Below are 27,143 nucleotides of genomic sequence, written 5' to 3'. Positions count from 1 at the left end.
TACCAGGCCTCTGGAGGTCACTTAGTCATTTAAATCAGCCGTGTTGGATCAAGGACACATCTAAGGCCTGCAGGACACCGGCCCCCGAGGCCTGGAGTTTGACACGTGTGCTCTAAGGTCAAGTCTGAGAATGCTGGCAGGAAATGTATATATTTTTTATTTACATATTTTAAGGCAGAGATTCAGAAGGAAATCTGAAATGTTTAAAAGTGTTAAATGAGACTACTTTGTACTTTGCAGGATGTTTTTATTTGTGTTTGATGAAAGACTAACATCACAGTGCTGAGCAGCCTGTAGCTTCAGACCTGCATCTACTGCTGGAAACGGTAACCGGAGCTCACCGGCAAGTATGAGTGATGTCACGTAAAGTGAATCACAGCTGTTCTGAAATCAGGTGATCATGAACTGGTTGATGTGTAGTGTAGAAATCAGCAGGAACCTTTTCTTTAAATGATTTCTGCAGAGCGAGTTTTACAATTAAGAATGAGAAAAAGCCTGAAAGACAAATTTGATAGTGATAATTTATTTTTGAATTTATGGCAAAAGTTTAAAAAGTTTTTTCCACTCTTTGCTATTTTTATGCAACTGAACAACCATCGTTTCTCCATCGTTTGCAGGAAAATGCGAATAGATACATGGAAATGCTGCGAGCTCTGCGCAGCTCACAGCACAAACTTCTCCGGGCTCCATGAAGCTCTTCTTTGGATGCTTCTGCCTTTGTGGATGATGAGCAGATGTTTCCAGATGTTACTGTTTATGATATCAAACTTTGATGAAAATCAACGACTGTAAAAAACACGTTTTCAACTTAAAATGACTTCCGTATCAGCGTTACATCAATATCGCGAGAGTTGGAGCGATATTTGCTCGACACCGTCCATGTTAGCTTCCTGGAGTGGTTCGCGGCTGCTTGATGGAGGCGCGCGGGTCTGAGGTGTGGAGGTGGGCTAGAGTCATCACCTGTGAGCTCGGAGAGGCCCGCCGGTAAATACCGGCTCTGCTCGCCGGTCAGCCCGGTAGCTAACGTGAGCTAGCAGCAGAGGCTAAAAACATTAGCCCCCGGTGCTCGAGGGAAGTTTGGTACCTGAGCGCGAGCTGAGCCTGAGTTGACTTTAAAGCCACAAACGTCAAAAGTCACGGAGTCGGTAAAGATTTGTTTGAATGTGACATTTCCGGTCGGGATGCTGTGTAGTGTGAATGCTTCTGTCAGCGTGTGTAGAAATGTGAACTCTGGAGCATGCGCAGTATAGTTTCTGCTGAGCATTTTTAACAGTTAATCCTTTCACCACTTGATGACGTTAACGGGCTGTCGGTCTGAATGAAACGTGCTTCATGTCTGCCTGGACTGACGTCACAAAGAGGAAGATGATGATGGTGAGGAGGAGGGTGTTGCCGCCGGTCCCCTGACCCCGTCCGCCTGTATGGGGGATGTAGTCCTGCACTATCAGCCTGGATCAGCTGATGAGCTCGGCTCACTGTTGGAGACTACGCAGAAGCTCCTGGAGCCGTTCCCTCTCCGTGCTCCTCCGGCCTTCACGCCGTGGTTCCCCACGCTCACCGGAGACTGCCGCCTGCCCATCAGACCTGCGAGACCAGCTCCTGTCGTCACGTGTTTGGATGATTCACCAGCAGCAGAGGTGAGACCCAGAGATGGTGACCCAGAAACCCACTGCGATCTCCACCCTGTGTCTCCTAACAACAGACCTGAGAAGCAGCCACACAAGGACAAAGATGGTGCCCTTTGCACCGGCTCGGAGGTCAGGCGGAGCAGGTGGAGCGTCTTCACGCAGAGAGGCGTCCTGCAGCAGAGCTCGCAGTCGTTGTCCAAACAGTTTCACCACGCCGTCTCCGTCCACGGGCTCCACCTCCGCCAGAGGGCCAAATGGGTGATCGGTGAGCTGAACTGCGGAGCAGCGAGAGACATCGAGGAGGTCGGTGGAATGTTGTAGAAACTGTGAAGCTTTACAATGTTTTAAAATTTTGTTTGAAGGCTGATGAAGATGTTAAGAGTGAGGAAAAACCACAGACTGGAGCCAGACGTGAGACGGTGGAGTGCACAGGCACACACCTGCTAATCAGCGCTCAGTAACATTCACTCAAAGTCCCAGAATGTCTCTGAGTAAAACTCAGCCAGCCTTCCTGGGGTCAGTGCACTGACCTCACAGCAGCCATGTTATTGGTCACATGATGTCATTAAGCAAACAAAGTAAGTAAAGTAAGTAAAATTTTATTTATATAGCACATTTCTAGATAGAGATCACAAAGTGCTTTACAAGATATAACAGATTAAAAAGACAAAAACAAACAAACACATTGCAGAGGCCCAGTTCAGGTGAAGCTAGCAGACAGCTAGCTGTCAGTCAAAGAGGCCACGCCCCCAATAGACCCTGTGCACGAGACAATGCTAACTTCCTGGTTTGAGACCGGATGTGGGGTTGTACATTTCCGGTAGCTTTACTTTGCGGTCAATCACTACTGCAAAGATATATCCTCCACAATCATGTCCAAAACTTGAAAATGGAAAGATGGCGTTAAGTTACAAAGAGCAGAAGGTGGGAACGCTCACCGCTGCTGTGTCATAAAAAATCTAATGATCAATTTAAAGCGTTTAGATCATCAGCTGTTTACATCACTCAACACGAGCTGAACTGCATCACTGCAGCAGAAGACACATCGTCCACATTCAGAAGCACATCTCTGTGTAGTGACTGGTCTCATGATCTAAACAGGCAAATGTTCAGCATTCAAACTACAGGTGAAGAACAGTCAAACCAGATGTTTCCCGTTATGTCGAGATCAGCTCGTCCAGTACACACCTACACAGCATGTTAACAAACCCTGAAAACAGCCACACAAAAAATGAATGATTGTAATGGTTTCTATACATTAGTATGTAGGAAGGGTATGTTGTGACTTACCTTCAAAATTACAGCGGTCCCTCGCTATAACGCGCTTCACCTTTCACCTCGCTGTTTCACTGAGTTTTTAGTGCAAGTTTGCTGCTTTTTTTTTTATGTCACATTGTGTCCTCCGTCCTGATCGCTGCAGACGATCTCCTCTGTCTCTCCTGTACAGTCCAGAATCGCTGCATCGATGCTAGCAGTGTGACTCTGCAGTGCAATGCTGTATGTCCACGATGTCCACCAAACGTTTTGCACCGTCAAAAATAAAATCGGCTCCTTGATTTCACCTCTCGCTGGTTATTTTTAGAACATAACACCCGCGATAAACGAGGGACCGCTGAGAAATATAACATTTGAATCCATTTTCTCTTTTGCTCTGAGGCGCGGGGGAAAATATCGACAAGTCGATGAACATCATTTACAGATATATTGGGTAAATGCCCGAGACATCTATAGAAATGTAAATCGCCGCTTGATTCATTCATTTGGTTAACTTGTTTTGGACCGTAAACCAGGCGCGAATACGACACCGGAAACACAGCTCCCCACAGGAGTTTCCACACCGGAAGTAGCACATGCTAACGTGCACATAGTCAATTCAATTCAAATTCTTTATTGTCCCACAAGGGGAGATTAGTTTAGCAGCAGGGAACATAAAAGTAAACAAAACAATAATATAATATGTCTGTGAAGGTTCTCAGTCATCCAGGTCATCGTAGTCAAAGGAGCTGCAAAGAAAAGCGTCTGGACTTCTTTAAGTTGCTTGAAGACGTTTCACCTCTCATCCGAGAAGCTTCTTCAGTTCTAAGGTCAAATGGTGGAGAGTCCCAGATATAAACCTAGTGGGAGTGACCCCCCACAGAGGGACAAAAGGACCCCCTGATGATCCTCTAATCGCCTGAGCCAAGGTGGGAAACTGGGTGTGGGTCACAATCAGCCAGAGTTTCGGGTGAGTTCATTGTGAAACCTGGCCCCACCTTATCATGTGATGTCCTGAGGTCAGATGGCCCAGGATGTGAGTGGGCGTTAAGGCGTCTGGGAAGGATCTCAAAACTGGATTATAGATGGCAGAGAGTTGGTGTCGTAAGCCCCGCCTCTGTTCAAAGATGGTCGCTCACAGTGGACATAGATGCTTCTTTCACTCCTCTTTCAAACCATCTGTCCTCTCTGTCCAAAATGTGAACATTGGCATCCTCGAAAGAGTGACCTTTGACCTTAAGATGCAGATGGACTGCTGAGTCTTGTCCTGTGGAGGTGGCTCTTCTGTGTTGTGCCATGCGCTTGTGAAGTGGCTGTTTGGTCTCTCCGATGTAGAGGTCTGAGCATTCCTCGCTGCACTGTACAGCATACACCACATTGTTAAGTTTGTGTTTTGGCGTTTTGTCTTAATAATATAATATTATTAACATAAAATAATAAAATGTTTAAGTCTTACTAGAACAGGTCTGTTATTAAAGCATGCTCACCTCTACAGCTGTTGTGAAGGAGGAAATTATCCACAGAGACCAGTTTGTTTATCAGGCTGGAAACACACTGTGAAGTTTTAACATGGGAGTCTATGGGGACTGACTCACTGCTGCCCCTGCTGGGTGTTAGAGGAACTGCAGGATGTTGATGTTTGTGTTTACAGGTGGTTTCGAGTAGAAGCGCAGGGCGATGTGTAACGAGAACTCCTCGACTCTTCCTCAGAGACGTTTCTTTAATGATGGCGGCGCCGTGACTTCACACTCGCTGTATTGGTTGTTGCGTGTTCTACTGGACTCATTGCAGTCTTCCTCTGAACTTCAGGTGTTGCATGGTAGAAATAAACGCTGCAGTGTGTGGGTGCAGATGAAGTTACAGTGGGAGCGGTCGCTTCCAGCAGCGTGTCCGTCTGAAACATCTGTGAATCTGCAGCTGTGACATCACATCTGCTGCACCTGCGTTCACAGCACGCACGGGAAACCTCACACGTACGAATGCTGGCGGCGGCGGCGATTGATAAATCGTCACGAGTCCGAGTGCTTCTCTCGCATTCTTGCTGTTCAGACAGCTTGTAGGTGCATCGCTGCCACCTTCAGCCATAACAGTGCGTTACAAAAACAACCAAACACAAACAGGCTTTAATAATCAGTGACTGTGGAATATTTAATCATCGGGACCGTTCGTGGTAATCACCAGGTGTGAGTGTCACACACACGTTAAATATTAGAACGAAGCCACAGAAAGAAAACTTTATTTGCTGGTCAAAGTTAATAATTTGTTGGCTCTCAGAGAAAAACGCCAAAGATTCGCAGCTTCCAGGTTTTCCACTGACGTCTCGCCATGAAATAACGAGTGTGTGAGTCAGACGTGCTTTATCAGAGATGCAGTTTCTAAGCCTCCACAATCTTCACGCTTTAAATGTTAAAGCGGGCACGAGGACTGTGAGTCTGCTCCTGGTTAATGTTACCTGTGGACGGCGCCAGCGTGGACGGCGCCGGCGTGTGCTTTCTTCCTGCGTGCTGTGTCTGCTGATCCTTATCGGAGTGTCCGACCTTCACCTTGTTTCCACAGCTCGTCACATTTTAACGTCCCACAGAAATAAGTCTGCTCAGCAACAGAGACGGAAAATACAAACAGCTGTTTGATGTTGTCACATTGTTTACGTGGAGTTTGCTCCTCCTCCCCGCAGGTGTGGCGAACTCTGAGCCGCTTGGCGCGAACTTCCTGCCTGCCGTCGTGTAACGCCAACATCCAGCGCGAGCGCGGCGAGATCTGGGTGTTCTGCGACGTGCTGCACTCCGAGCAGGTGGGGCGCTTCCTGAAGGAGGAGCTGCGGCTGTCGGGGAGGATCGACCTGTCGGTGCGCCGGCTGGGAAACGTCTTCAGCATGTAGAGCGCCCCCTGCTGCACTCGCTTGGGTTTCTGCAGACGTCGCAGCTTAGACGGAGGCTGCAGTGACATCTGCGGGGGCAGCTTCGGTCTTATTCTTTGTCACTGTGGTTTAACCTGCAGCTCGGCCGGCCGGCATCAGTGTGAGTCACAGTGTGAGTCCTGATAAGAATCAGCACCGTAAAAGTGATAAAAGGAAGCAACAGTGAGAGTGAAACGATCAGACCCACTCAGGGAGACGCGCTGTGTTACAGCAAGCTTTCTGCCATAGCTAACATTCTTGTTTTAGAGATGCAGACATAATCCAGCTGATGTTTATCAGCTGTTCACATCAGGTTGTAGCTGGAAACTGTTGATGAAGACGAAGAAGCTCCAAGAAAAATCAAGTTAGCATTCTGCTCTGTCTTCAAATAAACCAGCGTCCGTTAACAAAACCCTCACAGAGCACATTAAAAAGAACAGTTGGTGTTACAGAGTGCACACTGAGAGCGAGGCTGTGTGATAGTGAATGAAATCTGCTCATCAAACAGCAAATCCACGCTGCCATTTATCCACCGTTCAGGCTTTCTCTGAAGGAAACAAGGCGAATATTCATCAAGTGTTCTGCCATACTGGCTTTATGAGCAGATCAAACCCAGTTTCCACCAGTAAGCCTGACCTGTGTCAAACAGTAATATGTGATCAGGAGCTGTTGCAGCGCTGCGCTGCGTCCACACAGGATGTAAAAATATATCTAAGTTAAGCTAAAGCTGTTTTTCCTCTTCATCAAATGCTTCAAGGGCAGAAACCCATTTATATTTTATTCAAATCTACTGAACTATTCATGAGCTGGGGGGAGGGGGGTGCTCCAGCTGGATTTGTGTGTTGTGTGTGCGTTTGTAAAGTGTTTTCATACTGATGTTTGTCATCCTTCTCTGATGCCAATAAAGCTTTTTTAATATTTGTAATAAGTGTCTGGAGTTGCTGCATGTGATGTGATGTGACTGTTCTGGAAAAGCTGCAGCAGTCACATGATGCTGGAGTCTCACACACACACACACACACACACACACACACACACCGAGCAGCCTGAATGAATGAGTGCAGCATGAATACAGTACAACCCCCATCCCTCTCACACGCACTCTTTTGTTGCTGTGGGCTCTCTGCACACTGCGTTAAAAAAATATCTGGGTTACCGGATGTGACGTAAGCACCCAGCCCCCGTTTTCAGCTTTAATCGCTTGTCAGATCTTCAATCCGTGTTTCTGGCTCATTAACGCCTCAAATATATGATGCAATAATAAAGGAAACGCAGAATACGTGACTATCTTCGGTTTGCTTAACGTCTCACTTGCTTGAAATTAGCACTATTGATTTTTAAGCACGTTCGTATCCTCAGGTTTATTGTGAAAGACATTCGGAAATGTAACATTTTGATCGCTTGTTTTATTTAAAAGAAACACACATATTTGATACATTAAGCAGAAAATAAATAACTTTAACATTTAGATTTTGGATTCTGATAAACACTATTATCCTGAAAACGAAGCATTTACGGTTAAATTGAACTTTTACGCCGATGCTTCGCGCTGTAAAATTAAAAGTCCCTTTTATTTTGAAAGCCCGTACCGGAGCCTCTGTCTGTCACGCGCACTTGACACCTGTCTCCCTGCTGTAATACAGACGGACGAAGCACGAGTGTCTTCATCTGGGAAATAATCGATAAAACAGCGGCACGTCTCAGCTTTGAACTCCATCAGGAGGTCGTGTGCCCTCACTGCTTCGTCATGGCGCCCGCTGCTCGTGCTGTTGGAGGCTTTTATTGGTGAAACATCAAGAAATAAAGGTGAGACGTTTGAGCGTCTGAAGCTAGGTGGCTAAGCTAGCGCTGGCATGCATTGTCGTTTCCCGTTTCCTGAGGGGATCCATCGTCTGAAAGCTGCTCCTGATGCTGTTTTACAGCTTCTGGGAGCTTTACTTAAACTCTGTATCGATTAAGATTTCATGTGGCTAAAATAAAGTCAAAGTGTTTGGTTTTAGGCTCTGTGGGATAAACCCCGCGAGGTGGAAAGTCCCCTTAAAGTGGGTTTTTCTTCCTTTTCTGCTCTTTGAGTGACGAAAGTACCTTTAAAACCCGACAAATGTTCTCTGTTTGGTGTGTATGTTTGTATTTTTGTATATTGTGTGTATTTTATAATTATTAGCATTTTTAAATGTCGTCGCTTTGTTTTCATTTATACGTCAATTTATCCAGAAATTCCAGTTTATTGAAATTAAATCTTAACGCATGTCCGCTTGAACCTGAACTAATTAAAATTCGTGAAACGACTTTTTTTTTTAAAATTTTATCGGTCGATTAATGATTGAAGAGAAATTGGCGAAATTCCGATTCCAGCTCCTCAGTTTCGGGCTTTGTGTTTTCGGAGTGAACCTTTTTCAGCCACACGGGAAACTAAAGACATCAAATCTGTTTCTGATTATTGGTTCAGTGTCTGACTGTTAAACGTCAGCAGGGACTTATTCTGCTGATGTTGTTAAAGTGTTGTGCAGCATCCACAGGCGTGTAACTCATTGTTGTCCCAGTTTATTATTCTCAGTTCTTATTTTCATGTTTTATGTTAGGATTTAATGCCAGAAATATTTTTCACAAATTCCGAAGTTCAAAATTAAAATTTGAGCTCTCCAGCTCCGAATCACGTGATCATTATAAACGTCTGTGAACAGAACGCAGTTTGTGGATTAACTGGAGGCGATTTTTACATTTAAATGATCAAAAGCTAAACACGTTTCATTTCTGTGGTTGGATTTAAGCTACAGTTATTTACAGCTTAACAACAATAACAATAATAATAATAATAATAGTAGTAATAATAATAATAGTAATCCTCAGATGATTTTTGTCACGCGATTCATAAATAAACATAAAGGTGAACCACTGTGGAAAATGAGGCTTTGTTTGCATAATAACAATGTTGTCTCATTTTTACTGTTATACATCCACATTCTTCAGAAATGAGAAAAGTTGTGAAATCCTCGAAAAAAAGAATTAATTATAGCGATGATGATGATGATGATGAGGCGCCTGATGAAGACCTGGAGTGTCTGAGTTATAACAGGAGCTGTCAGCAGCAGCTTTTATCTGAAAGCTTTTATTTTGATGGTCTGGTGATGGCCTTAATGATGGTGTTCACGCATGGCGCCGCCTTCTCTGACCGCAGCCGATGCACCTGTCCTCCAGTCTGACCAATCAAAGTCTGAGGTCTGGGTGGAAGTGATGGATGCTGCAGGTCATCAGCACTCAGTTCACAGCCAGCGTCCCTGACGGGGTGGGGGTTGGGTGAAGGCCTCATTAAAGCTGAACCATCTGCTCCATCAGGCGGTGCCGGTGTGAGGAGGCAGGTGACGCTCGACCTGCTCTGGCGTCTTTTTCAGAGAGAGTCTGTGTTTAAGCACAAAACTGCAGCCGGCCGTGACTCGCTGAAGCACTCGGAGGTTTCTGAGGCTCGTGGCGTGGAGTCACGTCTGATGCTCACAGCTTCGGTGAAACGTGTTACAGAACTTAAAAATGTCTCATTGTCTTTGTACCGTTTTCTTTTATTAATAGGATTGGAATAACTTGCATATTATATTATTTACATCATAAAAACATAAATTATATTTTTAAATAAAACAACCGTGTAGATCATAACGTAAACGAGCTGTGAGCCGCTGCTCGCACTGTGGTGTCATGTGAGCACAGCTCAGTGTTCAAGCAGTACAAAGCAAACAGGGAAACTCCAGGAAATGTAGTTTTGTTTTTTTTTTAATTTCTAATATTGTATGAAAAACAAAACTGCAAACTTGACTGAATCCTTTCATTGAACCATCACACACACACTCTGCGCACACGTGGCAGCTGTCAGTGTGCTCCTGTGTAACAAACTGCAGACATGCGTGTGCGCATTAGTTTGACATCCCTCACACGTCTGTAACACTGTTCATGTTGCCTTCATATGAAGTCATTTAAAGGACAGGAAGTCACTTCATGTGTGTCCTGTTTCTGCATGTTTGACAGCCCTGATTTAAACGGTTGGTTATTAAAATAACCCACAGTGAGTTCTCCTGGCTGCGCACTAACGGAGAGCATCATGAAGACACGAGGATATTCATGAAGATCTGAAGCTTTGTGTTTAAGTGCTGATGTTTTCCGACGGACTCTGAGATCCGAGGCAGCGGGAATGACAGCGGCTCGCTGTGGTGGCTGAGCTGCTTCCTGGGGGAAACCCAGCACTGCAGCAGAACCAACGAATAAACTGACAGGAAGTTGGTTCTTCCTCGTTTTAAAGGTTGAATAAACGCTCGGGGAGCAGTTTATTAGGTACAGACTGTGTAGAAAAAGCATTTTTGTTTTGGAGCTTTTGCTCGTTAAATGATGAAAGCGTCTTCTGCCGCATCTCGTTCCTCACACTCATATGTAACCTTTGACCTCTCGTCTCTCAGGTGACCCGTCGCCTCCACAGATGTGGCCGCTACCTCTGCTGAGACTGCTGTTCATGAACCGCGAGGACGCGCTGATCGAGCGGCTGCGGCTCGGCCTGGAGGGATGACAGGACTGTGGCGGACCAACATGGAGACAGGGGAGACGCGCGTCCACGTGGATTCTCCTCTTTAGACCCCCTCAGGACACGGACTCAAACCTATGTTCATATTTTTTCACTCAGAGCTGTTTTGTTAGTTTTCGTGAAGCCATACTTGAGTCAGGATGAGCTCGGAGGGCTTTCAGTACCGAGCGCTCTACGACTACAAGAAGGAGAGGGAGGAGGACATCGACCTGCACGTCGGGGACGTGCTGCTGGTCACTAAGGGGGCGCTGCTGGCGCTCGGCTGCACCAACGGAGCCGAAGAACGGCCGTCGGAAATCGGCTGGCTGCCTGGTTTCAACGAAACCACACAGGTACGATGCCGCAGCAGAGACAGGAAGTGCTTTCAGACCGCACGAACCTCTCCCGTCACAGGAAGCTCTTCTTTTAGCAGAAGAAAGTAATAGAAGTTCTTAGTCTTTATTTTGGAGTCTTTTTGGCTCTGCTGGCCGTCTCTGTGAAAGAGCTGATGTGGTGACATCAAAGGTTACAGCAGTGGAAGCTCTGTGATAGGCTAATAACCTCTAACACACAGAGATGTGAGGCAGAGCTCAGTCTGGGCGTCTTTGTTCATTTAAAAGCTGCTGTGCAGACTGAACCCTGGTGCAGCTCGTTCAGTCACAACTCCTGCAGCAGCGCTTCCAATAAATCCTGCAGTCAGTGAAGCACTCGCTCTATTAGCACATGTGATGGAGGAAATGCTCCGTGTTGACTCGTCAAAGTGAGATATTTTACTTGCGTTTCCTCTCGGCTTCTTTTCGGTGATGCAAAGAGAAAACGAAGCTGAAGTAAAAGTGGAGGAGCGGCGTAGCTGCACGGCTCCGTCATCACGAAACTCCACAAACAGCTCTGCATCCCACCTCCTCCTCGCTCCGACCCAGAGCGAGGAGCTCAGGTTTTCTGACCTTCACGTTCGGTCCAGTCTGTTAGAAAGATGGTGGGATTAACGGGAACGCTCGTAGCGTTTCTGCTGTGTGACCCAAACTAGCCTCCAAAAAATGATCGTTACTGACTTTATATGATTCTCACATCTGCAATCTTCGATTCGTGTACGACAGGAAAAAGGCGACTTCCCGGGAACGTATGTGGAGTTTGTCGGCAGGAAGCGGATGTCTCCACCCACCCCGAAGCCCCGCCCACCCAGGCCCCCATCTGCAGCGTCGGTGAGGGCCGACTCGGAGTCAGAGGGTGAGTAAAGTCGCTCAGATGCTTGTAGTTTGTTACCCACATCCGATCCTGCTGAAACTTGTCCAACTTTTAAAACCTGAACAGCAACCATGGACCATCCTAATTATCTGTCATGTAGTCGTTCACACAGGACTTGTCTGGTGTTTGATACGAGTGACGAAGCTGCAAACAGAAGTCGTAGATTACAGGTTTCGACTCCACTTTGGTTCAACTGTGTGACTAGTTTGCTTCAAACCAGCTCGTTTGCTTCTAGAGTTGTTTTTTGTTTTTTTGAAACTGTTAAACGTGTTTTTTTTTTTTTAAACATCATCCATCTTCATCCGCTTTATCCGAGGCCGGGTCGCGGGGGCAGCAGCCTAAGCAAAGAGGCCCAGACCTCCCTCTCCCCAGCCACCTCCTCCAGCTTATCCGGGGGAACACCAAGGCGTTCCCAGGCCAGCCGAGAGATATAATCTCTCCAGCGTGTCCTGGGTCTGCCCCGGGGCCTCCTCCCGGTGGGACATGCCTGGAACACCTCACCCAGGGGGCATCCTTGTCAGATGCCCGAACCACCTCAGCTGGCTCCTTTCGATGTGGAGCAGCAGCGGCTCTACTCTGAGCCCCTCCCGGATGGCCGACCTTCTCACCCTATCTCTAAGGGAGAGGCCAGCCACCCTTCGGAGGAAGCTCATTTCCGCCGCTTGTATCCGCGATCTCGTTCTTTCGGTCACTACCCACAGCTCGTGGCCATAGGTGAGGGTAGGGATGTAGATCGACCGGTAAATTGAGAGCTTCGCTTTTACACTCAGCTCCCTCTTCACCACGACGCGAACAAGACCCCGAGATACTTGAACTCCTCCACTTGGGGCAGGAACTCATCCCCGACCCGGAGTGGGCACTCCACCCTTTTCCATTTTTTAAACATGTTATTGAATTTTGTCATATACGTCAGGCCAAATAAAGAGGCCGACGTGCCTGCATGACACGATGTGGAGTCGTCCTCCTGGTGTCACACAGGGTTGTATAAAAGCGCTCTGAGAGGAAGTGCTTATGTTTTAAAAGCAGACTGAGCTCGAGCGTCAGCCGTCCCAACATCCCAGCACAGCAGCAGAAACCAGTTCCCCAGTTTATGAACCAGTGAGCACAGTGATGTAGATGAGAAACATCAGGCTGCTAAAACAAACACATCATGTATTTTCTGCTGATTTTATAGAAGACAGAAGAAAAGCTGGCGTAAAAATGCAGATTCAGAGACGATCAGCTGTGCAGCAGATCTGATTAAAACGATGCACGGGAAGACGGCAAGAGAATGAAGACAGTAAATAATAAAGCGAGTAAATAAAAATGTAAATTATTGCTATTTCTTGTTTATATTGTTTCCTCGGGCGGGTCGAGGAGGTCGGCAGGGAAGCGTCACACAGGCGTCGCCTCCTGCGGGTGCAGTGCTCCGATCCCAGCTTCGTGATCTCACAACTGCAAACTCAACAACTAAGAATCTGAAACAGCCTGATCCCTGTCAGCTGTTACCACAGCAACCACTCTGCACAACATCCAAACGCCACGGTCACGGAACACGTTAGCTTCCTTAAACCTTCAGTTAGAGGTAGACGTGATGCTCGCCGTCACATGGAGCCAGAACAGATTCTGATCTGGGACCAGCCGAAAGCCTGAAAGAGGGAGCCGTGAAATCTGTAAACCGACACTGAAACTTGTTTTTGTCGCTCTGCCCTGAAGAAACTGAAAGGTTTCAGCCCGATCGCTCGCTCAGTGATTCAGGTTCCTTCAGCTGCTTCCTCAACAGAGCAACAGCACACACCTGTGTGTGTGACGACCCTGCACCTGCAAGCTAGAGCCTGAGAAGACTCGAGCAGATTAGAGACGCTCACGTCCTGATACACTCCTCAGAGAGACACACATGCACACTAACAGACACGCACACACACACACTAACAGACACGCACACACACACACTAACAGACACGCACACACACACACTAACAGACACGCACACACACACACTAACAGACACACAGAGCTCGGGTTGAGTCAGGGCTGCGGTTGCTGAGTGAACAGATCTGCTGCCACCCGCCTCACAGAGCACAGGAAGTGTGCGTGCGCGCTGTGTGTTTGTGCGCGCTGTGGTTAAAGCTGCTGGCAGCAGAATCCTGATTATTGTTGTTACCTGCGTGTTTCACAGAACTGTTTTGCTCACTCAGCTTCCTGTTGCCTACATCCTTTCAAAGTAAAAGCTGTTATATGCTCTCATTTCCTCCTCCATAATTTTAGTCCCCCCCCCCGGTTTCCTTGTATACTTTATGACATCATAAAGGTTAAGGGAGGGAGATCAATGTCTCGTTATGAATCTTATTACTTTGACTTTTGAGTTGAAATCTTGCGTGTGCTGTTTGTTCTTCTTCAGGTCTCGTGCTGCCGGACCTCCCCGAGCAGTTCGGACCCCCGGACACGGCCCCGCCCCTCCTCAGCAGACTGATGGAGGCCATAGAGACCAAAGGTACCGAACACACTGATGTGGATTTCCAACCAGTTCCCGTCTCTGCGTCTGGTTTCAGAGTTTATCTTTGTTGTTCTTCTGAAGCTTCGAGACGCCTACATCTGCAAACGGCACACTAACCCTTCAGATGCATTCACAGCTTTATTCTGACCTTTTCTTCCTTCACTCTGATGTCACTGCGTTGGTGTTTTCCAGCATTTAAACTGAACATTTGAAGCTTCGTGACTTTCAGTCTGTAGGAACTTGTTCACAGTTCTGCAGAGTTGTCAGAAATGCATTTGTGGACACTTCATTAGACCCAGCTTCAGTTTAGGAGCTCATAATAGTTCTCTCTAACCTATGTTCCTCATGTCAGGTTGAACATAAAGCAAACTGAGTGTGAAGTTTGAAATATTGATCTGACGAAGTCTTCAGCTGGTGTTTGTAACATGCGTGTGTTGCTGCAGGTTTGGACAGCCCCGGCCTGTATCGCAGCCTCAGCGGCGGCGGAGTGGACACGCAGCAGCTCGCAGACGCAGGTGAGGAGGGCGTGTTTTCACCTGTGAATTACAGAACGACTGCATCGTGAAATCTCTGCTTAAACTGATGTGTTTGTTTTCAGACCTGGAGCAGCTGGAGGCCCCGTCCCTGTGTGACGGGGTGGTCCGGTTCCTGCAGGATCTCCCCGGTCCCGTCCTGCCAGCCTCGCTGCAGGCCGACATGATCCACGCCGTTCAAGGTCAGAAGAAGCCCCACGATCCCGCCCCCGTCTCCCTCTTTCACACCGCATCTGGTAGTTTGTTCACACTTCTGTCCTGTTTCCTGTTCCTGCTTTCAGAGGTCAGAGACCTAGAGGAGTGCGCCCAGTTGCTGCGGAGCGTGGCCAGCTCGCCAACTTGCCCCGCCCAGTATGGGCTGACCTTGCTCAGCGTGGTTAGACACCTGGCCCGACTGTGCCTGCACGGCTCCAGGAACCAGCTGAGCCCCCGAAATCTCGCCGAGAGCTTCAGCCCGCTGCTGTTCAGACAGACAGCCGGGTCAGTGATCTACAGCTGTTAATACACACGTGACGGGTTATTAACACACACACACGTGACGGGTTATTAACACACACACGTGACGGGTTATTAACACACACACGTGACGGGTTATTAACACACACACGTGACGGGTTATTAACACACACACGTGACGGGTTATTAATACACACACACATGTGACGGGTTATTAACACACACACGTGACGGGTTATTAACACACACACGTGACGGGTTATTAATACACACACACATGTGACGGGTTATTAACACACACACGTGACGGGTTATTAACACACACACGTGACGGGTTATTAACACACACACGTGACGGGTTATTAACACACACACGTGACGGGTTATTAACACACACACGTGACGGGTTATTAATACACACACGCGTGACGGGTTATTAACACACACACGTGACGGGTTATTAACACACACACGTGACGGGTTATTAATACACACACGCGTGACGGGTTATTAATACACACACGTGACGGGTTATTAATACACACGCGTGACGGGTTATTAACACACACACGCGTGACGGGTTATTAACACACACACGCGTGACGGGTTATTAACACACACACGCGTGACGGGTTATTAACACACACACACGTGACGGGTTATTAACACACACACACACACACGTGACGGGTTATTAACACACACACACACACACGTGACGGGTTATTAACACACACACACACACACGTGACGGGTTATTAACACACACACACGTGACGGGTTATTAACACACACACACACACACGTGACGGGTTATTAACACACACACACACACACACACACACACACACGTGACGGGTTATTAACACACACACACGTGACGGGTTATTAACACACACACACACACACACACACACACACGTGACGGGTTATTAACACACACACACACACACACACACACACACGTGACGGGTTATTAACACACACACACACACACGTGACGGGTTATTAACACACACACACGTGACGGGTTATTAACACACACACACGTGACGGGTTATTAACACACACACACACACACGTGACGGGTTATTAACACACACACACACACACGTGACGGGTTATTAACACACACACACACACACGTGACGGGTTATTAACACACACACACACACACGTGACGGGTTATTAACACACACACACACACACGTGACGGGTTATTAACACACACACACACACACACACGTGACGGGTTATTAACACACACACACACACACACACGTGACGGGTTATTAACACACACACACACACACACACGTGACGGGTTATTAACACACACACACACACACACACGTGACGGGTTATTAACACACACACACACACACACACGTGACGGGTTATTAACACACACACACACACGTGACGGGTTATTAACACACACACACACACGTGACGGGTTATTAAAACACACACACACACACGTGACGGGTTATTAAAACACACACACACACACACACACGTGACGGGTTATTAAAACACACACACACACACACACACGTGACGGGTTATTAACACACACACACACACGTGACGGGTTATTAACACACACACACACACGTGACGGGTTATTAACACACACACACACACGTGACGGGTTATTAAAACACACACACACACACGTGACGGGTTATTAACACACACACACACACACACGTGACGGGTTATTTATACAGACTTTATTTTCTTTTCCATACTAAGTTGAAGGAATGTTTCATAACACATTTTATGACTCGTAAGAGCAGCTAACATGGAGAGGTAAGGTTGTCGTGTTGCAAACCCCGAGGCCTGAAGCTTCGCTTCGATGGGTCACGCTGCTCTGGTTCAGGGAGTCACTGATGGCAGGAAGGACGTGAGCTGCTCGCAGGTCCTGGCACATGCACATATTTGAGGCCACACTCACAGGAAGTGTGATGATTAATGATGATTAATAAGATGAAGCAGAGAAAACCTTTGACCCATTTTGTTAACGGCACTGATGATGTTGTCTCTGTGTTCAGGTCTGAGTCGAGTCTGGATCCTCTGGTTCAGGTCCTGGAGGTTCTGATAACCAGCGAGCTCAACATGAACCAGGCCGCACCAGGTAACACACCTGCCTGTGTTCGAGTGGCTGAGCGTTGATGTGCATGTGTGTGAAACTCCCGTATGGTTGCTCTCAGCCGTCACGTTTAGTCTGTCACGCACAGCTGTTGCTCAATCGAACGGTTCAGATGAGACGGCGGTGGAAAGATGAGTCTGAAAAAGTGCAGCAACAAAGATTTGATGACGGGGTTTATTGGTAAAGACTGCACGAGGCTTTGGTTTCACTCAGGGAAGTGCTGAAGCTCTCAGCCTGACCACTGTGGCTCATTTCCAGCTCCACAGTTTTATTCTCGGACTCTGCTGAAGTCCAAAAATTATCCTCCTTTCTCTTACACTCAAGTTGTTTTGGCTCCTCCTCCTTTAAGATGATCAGGGATGCCTTTCTCCCGATTGGCTGCTCCTTGTGAACATGAAGTAGGTGGGGCTTATCCATCCTCTCTGACATCACGCAGATCCAAGAGTGTTTAGAGCGTTCTGAGGCCTGAGCGCCGTCCTCACACTATCGAACGACAGGTTTGTTTTTAAGTTTTACACGTCGTACAGAAGAATCAGGCGCCGTTTAAGCTCGCGGTTACTTTGGCAACATCTGTGAGGCCTTTGGGTTAAGATGTGACAGGAAGTGATCAGCCTGTGCTGAGGTACAGTCTGGTACTTTTGTTCAGCAGACGGTGGAAACGGTTGAAATGATGCTCGTGATGAAAACAGCGCAGCTCACGGGTGGTTCCAGAACTTCCTGTTTCATGTTTTTCACAGCAAGGACGACCCAGAGCACCGAGCGTCTGTTATTATTGTTATTATTATTATTTCATGCTTACTTTATCATGTGTCGCGGTGTAATTACAGCCTCACTCCTCTGGATCGTTGTTGGCAGCTGTTGTTAACATTGGTCCTCACGTGTGCACCGGCACACATGATTGGCTGTTAGAAAGCAGATGATTGGCTCTTCGGCAGGATTTCTGTCATACATTTGCCATTTTGGGGGTTCAGGAATTCTGCAGCTCATTCCTGTCCCATTAAGGAAGGAAGGAGTTTTTTTTTCTTTGTTTTGTTATTTCAGGATGATGATTGGCTGAAGCATCGGGTGCTGCAGGTAACAGAGGAAAGATGGATTTGGAGAGAAATGGAAGGTTTCAGCAGATCAAACCTCTCAGATGTGATGGGAGGGAATATTTAAAGCCTGAATCAGCTGATTTAAAAAAGCACACATGATCGCTGGCGTTTGTCTCTGGGTCAGTTAAGTGGGTCAACGAGCAGCTCTGACTGCGTTAGTCACTCATCCATCGACTCATCCATCCACTCTGCTCGGCTCTGAGTCAGCCGGTCAGCAGCTGAAACGATGACATCACCCGTCCACAGAGTGAGAGATGCAGCAGACGAAGAGGGGAGGGAGGAGGGGGGTGTTGCCTTGGTGATATCACTGCCATCACAGGATTGGCTGGAGCCATCGGTGATGTCACACATCTCCAAGCTGCTCTCCTGAGCTTTGAACCGAGACTGCGAGAGAGAGGGAGAGAGAGACGGACGGGAGAAAGTTGCGTCGTTTGGAAACGTCTCCGAGCCGCGGACGGCGAGCTGGAAAAATAAAAAAGGAGGTTTTGAGGCCGTGGAGGCGGAGCAGAGCTGCAGGTGCAGAGCGAAGCCACGTCCAGCAGGCCTGAGTCGAGCGAGGTGACCGAAAATGAAGATGTAGCTGAGATGACGTCAGATTTTTGGCGGCCGAACGGGCTGAAAGCAGCGGGACATGAGAGCTGGGCGTCCGTTCGTTTCTGAGGACTCGACAGGTGACGGTTTAGGGGCCGACATGGAGCGAGAGGAGGGAGGCAGGGCCGAGGCGCTGAGGGGACGAGACAAGATCCTCTGCTACATCAACATGCAGAGCCCAGGTAGGAGTCAAACCCCCACCTGGAGGGAGCAGCGCCTGATCAGATGGCCGCAGCGGCGAGACTAAACCTGTCGGGTTAAACATCTGCATCAGCAGCTGGAAGTTTGTTTGCTGTGAAGCCTCGAAATGTGTTTCCATGTTATTCCTGATGTTCTCGTCATCCCACCCAAAGTCAGCGTGTTCAGGCTCAACCCGGCGGTGTGAATGCAGGTGTCCGATGGAGTCGAGGTTAAAAATGTGACGTCGCTGTGTGCTTCAGGAGTCGGCACATCTTCATCTCGTGGTGATTTCACCAGAGCGAGTGTCGGAGTGTTTCCCGAAGCGCAGATGCGTCTGAAGCGATTTCCTGCCACGCGTGAGAAAGAAAAATGGTGTCAAACCTGATCTGAGCTCAAAGTTCAGACCTAAAAATGGCCACGAGACGCGGCGAGCTCCGAGAAACTGCTCCGACGCTTAGTTTAGTTTCAGGTGTTTTGTGCTGCAAAGCTCTGGTTTTCACTTGTTATCAATGGCGTGCGCCTCCTCCCCGTGCGCCTCCTCCCCGTGCGCCTCCTCCCCGTGCGCCTCCTCTAAAAGCTCAGACTCACTTGCTGTTCAGTTGAGCAGAAAGTGAAGCTTCAGTCAGAGGGCGAGGTGTTCCTCAGAGAAACATGAAACGTGTTGAACTTTATTTTGGTGAAGCAGACAGTCGATTTGGAGGCTGCTGTTTTCAGGCCGGATGGGCTGAACGCAGCGTGCTGTCACTTTTATTGGTGAGTGACCAAAAGCTCAGTTTCACTTCCTCTTTAACAAACGAAATGGCGCTCTTTCTCTACAGCTCGGTCCTAATATGCTCCGTTATTTTAGTACTCGAGTATTCAGTCGAATAATCGAGTATTTGGATAAGAAAGGATTTCTGACAGGTGTGTGTGTGTGTGTGTGTGTGTGTGTGTGTGTGTGTGCGCGTGTTGAAGAACATCGACATTCTCAGAGTTTTACTCTCTGCTGTGATGCAACGTTTCCTGCTGGTGTTAATAGTTAATATAAATACTTAATCAATGTTAAGAATAATTTTCAATTATTAAGACAATTTAATAAACATTTTGTTCATATTTATGTGAATCTTGAAAATAAAGTTACTAAAGCCTTGAAACAGTTGGGGTCTGGTACCCCCCGAGCCCCCTTTAGACTCCGCCCTGTTGCTGCCTGATTTAAACATGGTGTCAGACGGAGCTCACTTTGCTGCAGCCGGTGACGTGTGGAGCAGGTGCACAGGTGTTTGTGCAGCGCCTGTTCTCAGTGAGGAGTCTCCTCCGTGCTGCCGGCACGTCGCTGAGGTTTCTGTTGGTTGTGCTGTCAGATGAAGACGCCTCCCTAAATCTGGCGTGGAGCTTTAAAAGCCCCGCCAGCGCACACGCTCACACAGTCCCACTGTTCTTTCTTTGGGTTGTGGGTCACACTGCTGGTTAGTTGTGGTTTCTTCAATATAGTCTGCACAACAAAGTGATCCCTCCCCCCTCCCCTCATCAGTCACTGATGTGTCACATGACTGCAGATACCTTTGACATCAGGGTGAACGTCAGAGTCAGTGAGCGCCTATAAATCAACAGTCGCAGGATGTTTGTTTTAACAAAGGTTTAAATACTTTCTGTTCACTCAAATGCTCACCTGTTAGCGCCCCCTGGTGGTGTGACTTTAGAACAGGTGACGCTGTGAGGAGGAGAGCACCGGTTCCCAACAGCACAACCTCACAGTGTTTCATGTAGTACAGACTCTACAGCAGCGGTAGATAACTCCAGGCCTCGAGGGCCGCTGTCCTGCAGGTCTTAGATCCAGCACAGCTGAGTCAAACGGCTAAACCACCTCCTCGACATGTCTTGAAGTTCTCCAGAGGCTGGTAATGAACTCATCATTTGATTCAGGTGTGTTGGCCCAAAGTGAGATCATTGAGCTAAAACCAGCAGGACAGCGGCCCTCGAGGCCTGGAGTTGCCCACTGCTGCTCTGCAGCATGAGAGAAACTCACCCAGGAGCATTTGGTGACAGTGGGAAGGAAGAACTCCTTTAATCCGCTCTTTAAGTGATGACATGATGAAACCTGCTTCCGGGCCCAAACTACTCTGCGTTTAATAAGCTGTTGTGTTTTTAACATGTTTTGTATCTTGTTCTATTTAATCTCAAAAAGTCCCTAAAAACAGTCAGTGATCCCTGTTTTTATTGCTGCTAATCGTTTTAAAGCTCAGTGTTTAAACCCTTACGATGTAACTGCAGCCCAGCAGCAGTATATTAATGACTAACCTTGTACTGTGGATGGATGATCTCAGTTGTTCTCCTGACTGAAGTTTGGTCAGTTTACAGCATCCTGCCATCGATTGCATTTGTCTCTAACCATCAGGAACCTTCACGTTAACTTTCATCGAGTGGAAAAGTGTTAGCGTTCGTCCTCCAGCATTTATGTTGGAAGTGACAGCAGAGCTGTACGTTTGAATTTTCAGAAGTCTCTCAGTCAGAACATGTTATATCATGTTTAGGTGGAAGCTAGCGAGCTAACTTCCTGCTAACTTCTAACTCTGTTAAATGTAATAAATCCTGTTTTCATGGATGTTAAACTCAATTGTTACACCTGGTAAAGCAGCAATGCTGATGATTTTATTACAGATGAAAGACAGTTTGTAACTCTCAGTGATGCCGCAGTGTTCATTTGACTTTGGGCCCAGACACGGCTAATAACGTCAGACTTAAAGACCAGATAGGATGAAAACTATTAAAAGAAACCAGGATGAGGGAGTGGAGGATCCAGGGTCACCTGGTCCAGCCCTAACTATATGCTTTAGCAAAAAGGAAAGTTTCAGGCTGAAGAGGGGCCTGAAAACTGAAGGCTCTGCCTCCCATTCTACTTTTAAATACTCTAGGAACAACAAGTAGGCCTGCAGAGCGAGAGCGAAGTGCTCTAATAGGGTGATATGGTACTACAAGGTCATTAAGATAAGATGGAGCCTGATTATTCATCCATCAAAAAGACAACTGCTCCGTCTCCGGGTGTGACTCCTCCTCCTCGCTCTCTGTTTCAGCTTTACCTCCTAAACCTGTGAAGTCTTCAGCTCCGGCTCCTTCCACCAGTTTCAACAACAGCATGGTTCTGCAGGACGCCGAGTGGTACTGGGGAGACATTTCCAGGTAACTAACACACACACACACACACACACACACACACACACACACACACACACACACACACACACACACACACACACACACACACACACACACCGTGGGAGGACATGCAGGATGTACTGAGTGATGCAGAGTCTGTTTTTGCCGTTTTAGGGAGGAGGTGAACGAGAAGCTGAGGGACACGGCCGACGGTACGTTTCTGGTCCGAGACGCCTCCACCAAGATGCACGGAGATTACACTCTGACTCTGAGGTAAAGCTCTCAGTGCATCACCGGCTTTTCAAACACAGGTTTAAAATCCAGTGAGCAGAAATGAAGCGTTTAAATAATGTTTAAATGTAAAGACTGACTGAATGATCTACAGGTGTGAAGGGTGGAAGAGCCAAAACTCGTGGATACGAGGCTCAAATAAAGCTGAGAGAAACGTTCAGCTGAAAGTCGACATTAACAGTTGAATAGAATGTGGAACAGGATGAAACCTTTGCTAATCTTGTAAGAATAAAACATTCATACAAAGTTAAACAACTTTATACTCGTTAATTCACATTTTTGAAATCCTATAAAAATAATTTACTCTATGTGAGCTGTGGCTGCTCACCTGCAGCGCCCTCACTGTCCACCAGGGGGCCAAGGCTCTACGTCTTCCAGCTGATTTACAGATTTCGTGGTTTGCACAGTTACAGTCTTGTTTGTGCAGTAAACGTCCACAGCACGACTGTCTGCTTTGTGTCTGGACGATGCCGCGGGCTCTGAGTTGACCAGCTCTCCGTTCTCTCGTCACCTGCAGGAAAGGAGGCAACAACAAGCTGATAAAGATCTTCCATCGGGAGGGGAAGTACGGCTTCTCCGACCCCCTGACCTTCAGCTCGGTGGTGGAGCTGATCAACCATTACAGACACGAGTCTCTGGCCCAGTACAACCCCAAACTGGACGTCAAGCTGCTCTACCCGGTCTCCAAGCACCAGCAGGTGGGTCGCGCTCTCTGAGAGTCTGCGTTTGGTTAACGACGGCGTCTGACCGCTGCGTTGTTGTCGTTCAGGATCAGGTGGTGAAGGAGGACAGCATCGAGGCGGTGGGGAAGAAGCTGCACGAGTATCACCTGCAGTACCAGGAGAAGAACCGAGAGTACGACAGGCTGTACGAGGAGTACACCAGAACGTCGCAGGTACGCTCGGAGGAAGTTCTCTAATAAAACTACAGATTTGTCAAACAGAACTACAAACAGTGATGATCAGGATACTTACAGGGTTTTTAAGAAAGAGCTGATTCTTTACTTTTAGTGCTCGATCATTTAAGGGTGTTAACGGGGAACTCTGAGTACTGGAGTAGAAGAGGACTGAGAGACTACAGTTAATTAAAATGATTACATTTAAATTATGGTAAATAAAACATTCCTCCTCTTCCTCCTCCTCATCAGGAGATCCAGATGAAGAGGACGGCCATCGAGGCGTTCAATGAGACCATAAAGATCTTCGAGGAGCAGTGTCAGACTCAGGAGCGCTTCAGCAAAGAGTACATCGAGAAGTTTCGCCGGGAGGGAAACGACAAGGAGATCCAGAGGTAAGCCGCTACCATGGCAACTGTGACGGAGCTCGTTGAGGGGAAAGCACATCTACACACACTAAAAGGAAGCCGGTTGCCATGGCAGCAGAGACTGCAGGAAGAAAGCCACCTGCTGGTAAACGAAGTTCGGAGTCAGAAATGAGCTTCAGCTCAGTTTGATCTGAATGTTTTTATATCCAGACGACGAGTCTGCGCGCTCGCCGTGCAGCGGCGTGTTTGTCACGTGACAGTGAACTCCCGCTGCGTCTCCGCAGGATCATGGAGAACTACGACAAGCTCAAGTCCCGCATCAGCGAGATCGTGGACAGCAAGCGCCACCTGGAGGTGGACCTGAAGAAGCAGGCGGCCGACTACCGAGAGATCGACAAGAAGATGAACAGCATCAAACCGGACCTGATCCAGCTCCGCAAGACCAGGGACCAGTACCTGATGTAGGTGACGCCCAGAGCGCAGCACTGTGACGCCCGGTGTGACAGACTAATAACTGTGTGTGCGTTCACAGGTGGCTGACTCAGAAAGGCGTTCGGCAGAGGAGGCTGAACGAGTGGCTCGGCCTGAAGAACGAGACCACAGAGGAGTAAGTACCGACCGCACCAGCGGCTCAAACTGTTTGTTTTAGTGCCCAAAGCCTCCGTCAGCTGCTCCACCCAAAGGAGGAGGAGTCACAGATAAGTCCAGCCTTTAGAATTCAGTGTGACTGTAAAACGATGATGGCAGGTCACGCTGTGTAGCCACAGAAACCTCGTTAAATTTACCTGAAAGGTCAAAGGTCACACAAGGGGGCACCAGCCCACACAGTGCAGGCAGCTCTCAGCCTGAGCAGAAAGTAGAAGTACTCGAGTAAAGCAGCTTCCTCACATTCCTCTGTCTCCGCCCTCTCAGCGAGTACAGCATGGTGGAGGATGAGGAGGACCTTCCTCATCACGACGAGCGTCTGTGGCGCCTCGGAAACATCAACCGCAGCCAGGCGGAGTCTCTGCTGCGAGGGAAGAGGGACGGCACCTTCCTGGTGCGGGACAGCAGCAAGCCGGGCTGCTACGCCTGCTCCGTGGTGTAAGCAACACTCCATCTTCCTCCTGCTCCTCTTCTTCACCCGTTTACTGCACATCAGCCTGACCTCTCTTTCTCCCCCACAGGGTGGATGGCGAGGTGAAGCACTGCGTCATCAACAAGACGAGCACCGGCTACGGCTTCGCCGAGCCCTACAACCTGTACGGCTCGCTGAAGGAGCTGGTGCTGCACTACCAGCACACGTCGCTGGTCCAGCACAACGACTCGCTCAACGTCACGCTGGCCTTCCCCGTCTACAGCCAGCAGAGACGGTGACCCGCCCCCCGACATCGTCTACACGCCCCCCTCCCCGCCTCTCCTCATTTCCCTCCTCTGACACAGATCAGCGTCTGGATGAAGCTTTTTGTTCAGGCTGACGCGCCGATAAAGGTTTTCCTGTGAAAGGCGACGTGAAGCTTGAACTTCCTGCGAGGAACACGTTACAGACGTGCCCGTTTCACGCTTTCCCTTCTGTCAGCATGCTCAAGGTGCTCCGGGCTGTTTGTCTGTTATGTATCGATGTCGCCGAGGAACAGAAGCGAGGCGGGGACGCCGTGTTTCACGGGCGGGGCTGCTGTCAAACCTGGTGTGACCAAAATTTACAGGCTTGATGATTTATTCAGTATGACCCAAAATGAGCAGAGGTCAGAGGTCATTGGTTCCTCTGACTTCTGTAGGACTGGAAGTATTTGTCGCCCTCTGGTGGCGTTCAGGTAGAATGCAGGTGAAGGTGTTTCCTGACTGTGACCCTGCAGCTGCGTCCATGTTTCCCTGCCTGTGTTTAACTTTGTGCGACAGTTTCCTGTCCTTCGTGCAAACTCGACACATGTAAACATTAATACGTTTGATTTAAAACGTTCATTCTGACTCTTTGATTTCAGCCTTTTGTTCTCTGTGATGCGGCTCAGAGTCACAGCAGGTCGTGCGCTGGCGTTGTTGAAGAACATGTTTCAGTCTGAGGGGAAACGAAGCTCAGCCCGACGGGTCTGATCCGGCGTGATATGGGCACGTGTTCGGCCTGAGCGCAGCGGGCACGTCGGGACGATGAACGCTTTAATCATGGCGCTGATCCGGCTGCAGCTCGGACGATGAGCAGGACGATGATGAAGAGGCGTCGGTGTGAACACTGTGACTCTGGACGAGGGCTAAACCCGACCGAGCGAGGACTCGTCCCCGCCTCCCTCCCGTGTTTCAGTTCCTCAGTTTGTGCATCCTGGACTTCGCCGCTCTTTAATTCTTCTTTTCTTTACGCGCCCGTCAGCACAAGTCCGAGGTCTGGATCAGAACCGAGGTCGATCATAAACGAGCGGCGGAAGGTTTCAGTCGTGGAATCGAGTTTCCTGAACTTCGGACTAAACAGCCGCTGAACACCGGTTTGCTCAGTTCAACCACTGACGAGGTTTTTATGGCTTATTATTATTTTCCTGTGTGGCTCGTTAGAGGACACGCCCCACTGTGACGCTCAGTACGGAGGCGTGGCCTGAACTCCCGCTGAGACGTTTGAAAGGTGGATGCTTCAGGTTTGTGGACTTTGTGACGCCTGTTACTAAAAAACCAAAACTGTAAAATGTTTGAGATGAACTGTTTGGAAGCTGGAATAAACAAAAGTGTCGGCCTTTACGCTGAAACATTGACGCGTCTGTTTGTCGTCAGTCTGTGCTCCGTTTAGCGTCAGCATCACGTCTCAGTGCTCGCTGAAAATCAGCTGATTGATTTATTTGTACAGTAAACTCAGCTGATGTAACAGAGCTGCAGGTTCTCCGGCTACGTGGAGGCGTTAACCCTGACCGACACGCGAGCAGGAATGAGTAGGGATGGGTACCGGTATCCGGTGCCGTTCTGACATAAACGGTAGTAACCAGACCGAAAAGCAGCGCACATTTCGGTGCTTTATTTCGGTGCTTTTTTTTCCTGACCTGTGATACACTTTAGATTCTAGCCAATCATTTTACGTTTCCGAGGATAGTAGGCGGGTCCAGGTACGTATGTTCTGTTAGAGCAGAGCTACAGACTAAAAATGCCCAAGACGAAGCGGTCAAAGTCTGGCTGTACTTCACAGCAAAAGATGCAAACTCAGCAGCAACAAGTGCTTTAAGCTGATACTGTGATACTGTCAAAGGAGGTAACTCCTCGAATCCGATGAAACACCTGGCGACGTATGGGTTTTTTTTAAAAACCGAGAAATGCGCCGTATTTGATGGCAGCAGCTGTTCTTCTCTGCGTGAGTAGCTTAATGTTGTTCGTGTGTAATTTACGTTGAGTAGGCTAACCACGTTATTACATTAATGCATGTAAGGTGAACTAGCAAACATCATCATAGCTACATGCG

The 27,143-nt window shown here is 48.2% G+C and overlaps 2 protein-coding genes across 3 annotated transcripts; both read left to right on the top strand.

Annotated features, from left to right (window-relative positions):
- Positions 1 to 2: 2 nt before the first annotated feature.
- shld3 (shieldin complex subunit 3) lies at positions 3 to 6,703 on the top strand. Of its 2 annotated transcripts, XM_080308959.1 has the most exons (5): positions 3 to 145; positions 241 to 343; positions 618 to 1,637; positions 1,703 to 1,931; positions 5,557 to 6,703. In XM_080308959.1, the coding sequence occupies exons 3-5, from the start codon at positions 1,462 to 1,464 to the stop codon at positions 5,758 to 5,760; spliced, it is 609 nt and encodes a 202-aa protein (XP_080165085.1). In that variant the 5' UTR covers positions 3 to 145; positions 241 to 343; positions 618 to 1,461; the 3' UTR covers positions 5,761 to 6,703. The 2 variants fall into 2 exon arrangements, with proteins under 2 accessions (XP_080165085.1, XP_080165084.1); XM_080308958.1 differs by having other exon boundaries at positions 618 to 1,931.
- A 674-nt stretch (positions 6,704 to 7,377) lies between these two features.
- On the top strand, positions 7,378 to 26,448 carry LOC113033441 (phosphatidylinositol 3-kinase regulatory subunit alpha-like). Its single transcript, XM_026187227.2, has 17 exons — positions 7,378 to 7,584; positions 10,218 to 10,671; positions 11,416 to 11,545; positions 13,944 to 14,036; positions 14,483 to 14,554; positions 14,638 to 14,754; positions 14,854 to 15,052; positions 17,086 to 17,168; positions 22,099 to 22,204; positions 22,355 to 22,453; positions 22,989 to 23,169; positions 23,241 to 23,366; positions 23,619 to 23,761; positions 24,019 to 24,195; positions 24,267 to 24,341; positions 24,647 to 24,817; positions 24,901 to 26,448. Exons 2-17 carry the CDS (start codon positions 10,480 to 10,482, stop codon positions 25,088 to 25,090), a joined length of 2,154 nt encoding a protein of 717 aa, XP_026043012.1. The 5' UTR covers positions 7,378 to 7,584; positions 10,218 to 10,479; the 3' UTR covers positions 25,091 to 26,448.
- Positions 26,449 to 27,143: the final 695 nt, after the last annotated feature.

Source organism: Astatotilapia calliptera, chromosome 12 (genome assembly GCF_964374335.1).
Source record: "Astatotilapia calliptera chromosome 12, fAstCal68.1, whole genome shotgun sequence".
Lineage (NCBI taxonomy): Eukaryota > Metazoa > Chordata > Actinopteri > Cichliformes > Cichlidae > Astatotilapia > Astatotilapia calliptera.
Note: the sequence above shows the minus strand (reverse complement) of the source record. Positions and strands in the feature narration are given on the sequence as shown.

What these genes read in the sequence shown, in the direction of transcription:
- LOC113033441 (XM_026187227.2), top strand. Translation starts at nt 10,480, where the DNA reads ATGAGCTCGGAGGGCTTTCAGTACCGAGCGCTCTACGACTACAAGAAG. An exon ending in CTGTTCAGACAGACAGCCGG is followed by an intron (nt 15,053 to 17,085) that starts GTCAGTGATCTA and finishes CTCTGTGTTCAG; the next exon opens with GTCTGAGTCGAGTCTGGATC. An exon ending in AGTACACCAGAACGTCGCAG is followed by an intron (nt 23,367 to 23,618) that starts GTACGCTCGGAG and finishes CCTCCTCATCAG; the next exon opens with GAGATCCAGATGAAGAGGAC.
- shld3 (XM_080308958.1), top strand. Translation starts at nt 1,422, where the DNA reads ATGGGGGATGTAGTCCTGCACTATCAGCCTGGATCAGCTGATGAGCTC. An exon ending in CAGCGAGAGACATCGAGGAG is followed by an intron (nt 1,932 to 5,556) that starts GTCGGTGGAATG and finishes TCCTCCCCGCAG; the next exon opens with GTGTGGCGAACTCTGAGCCG.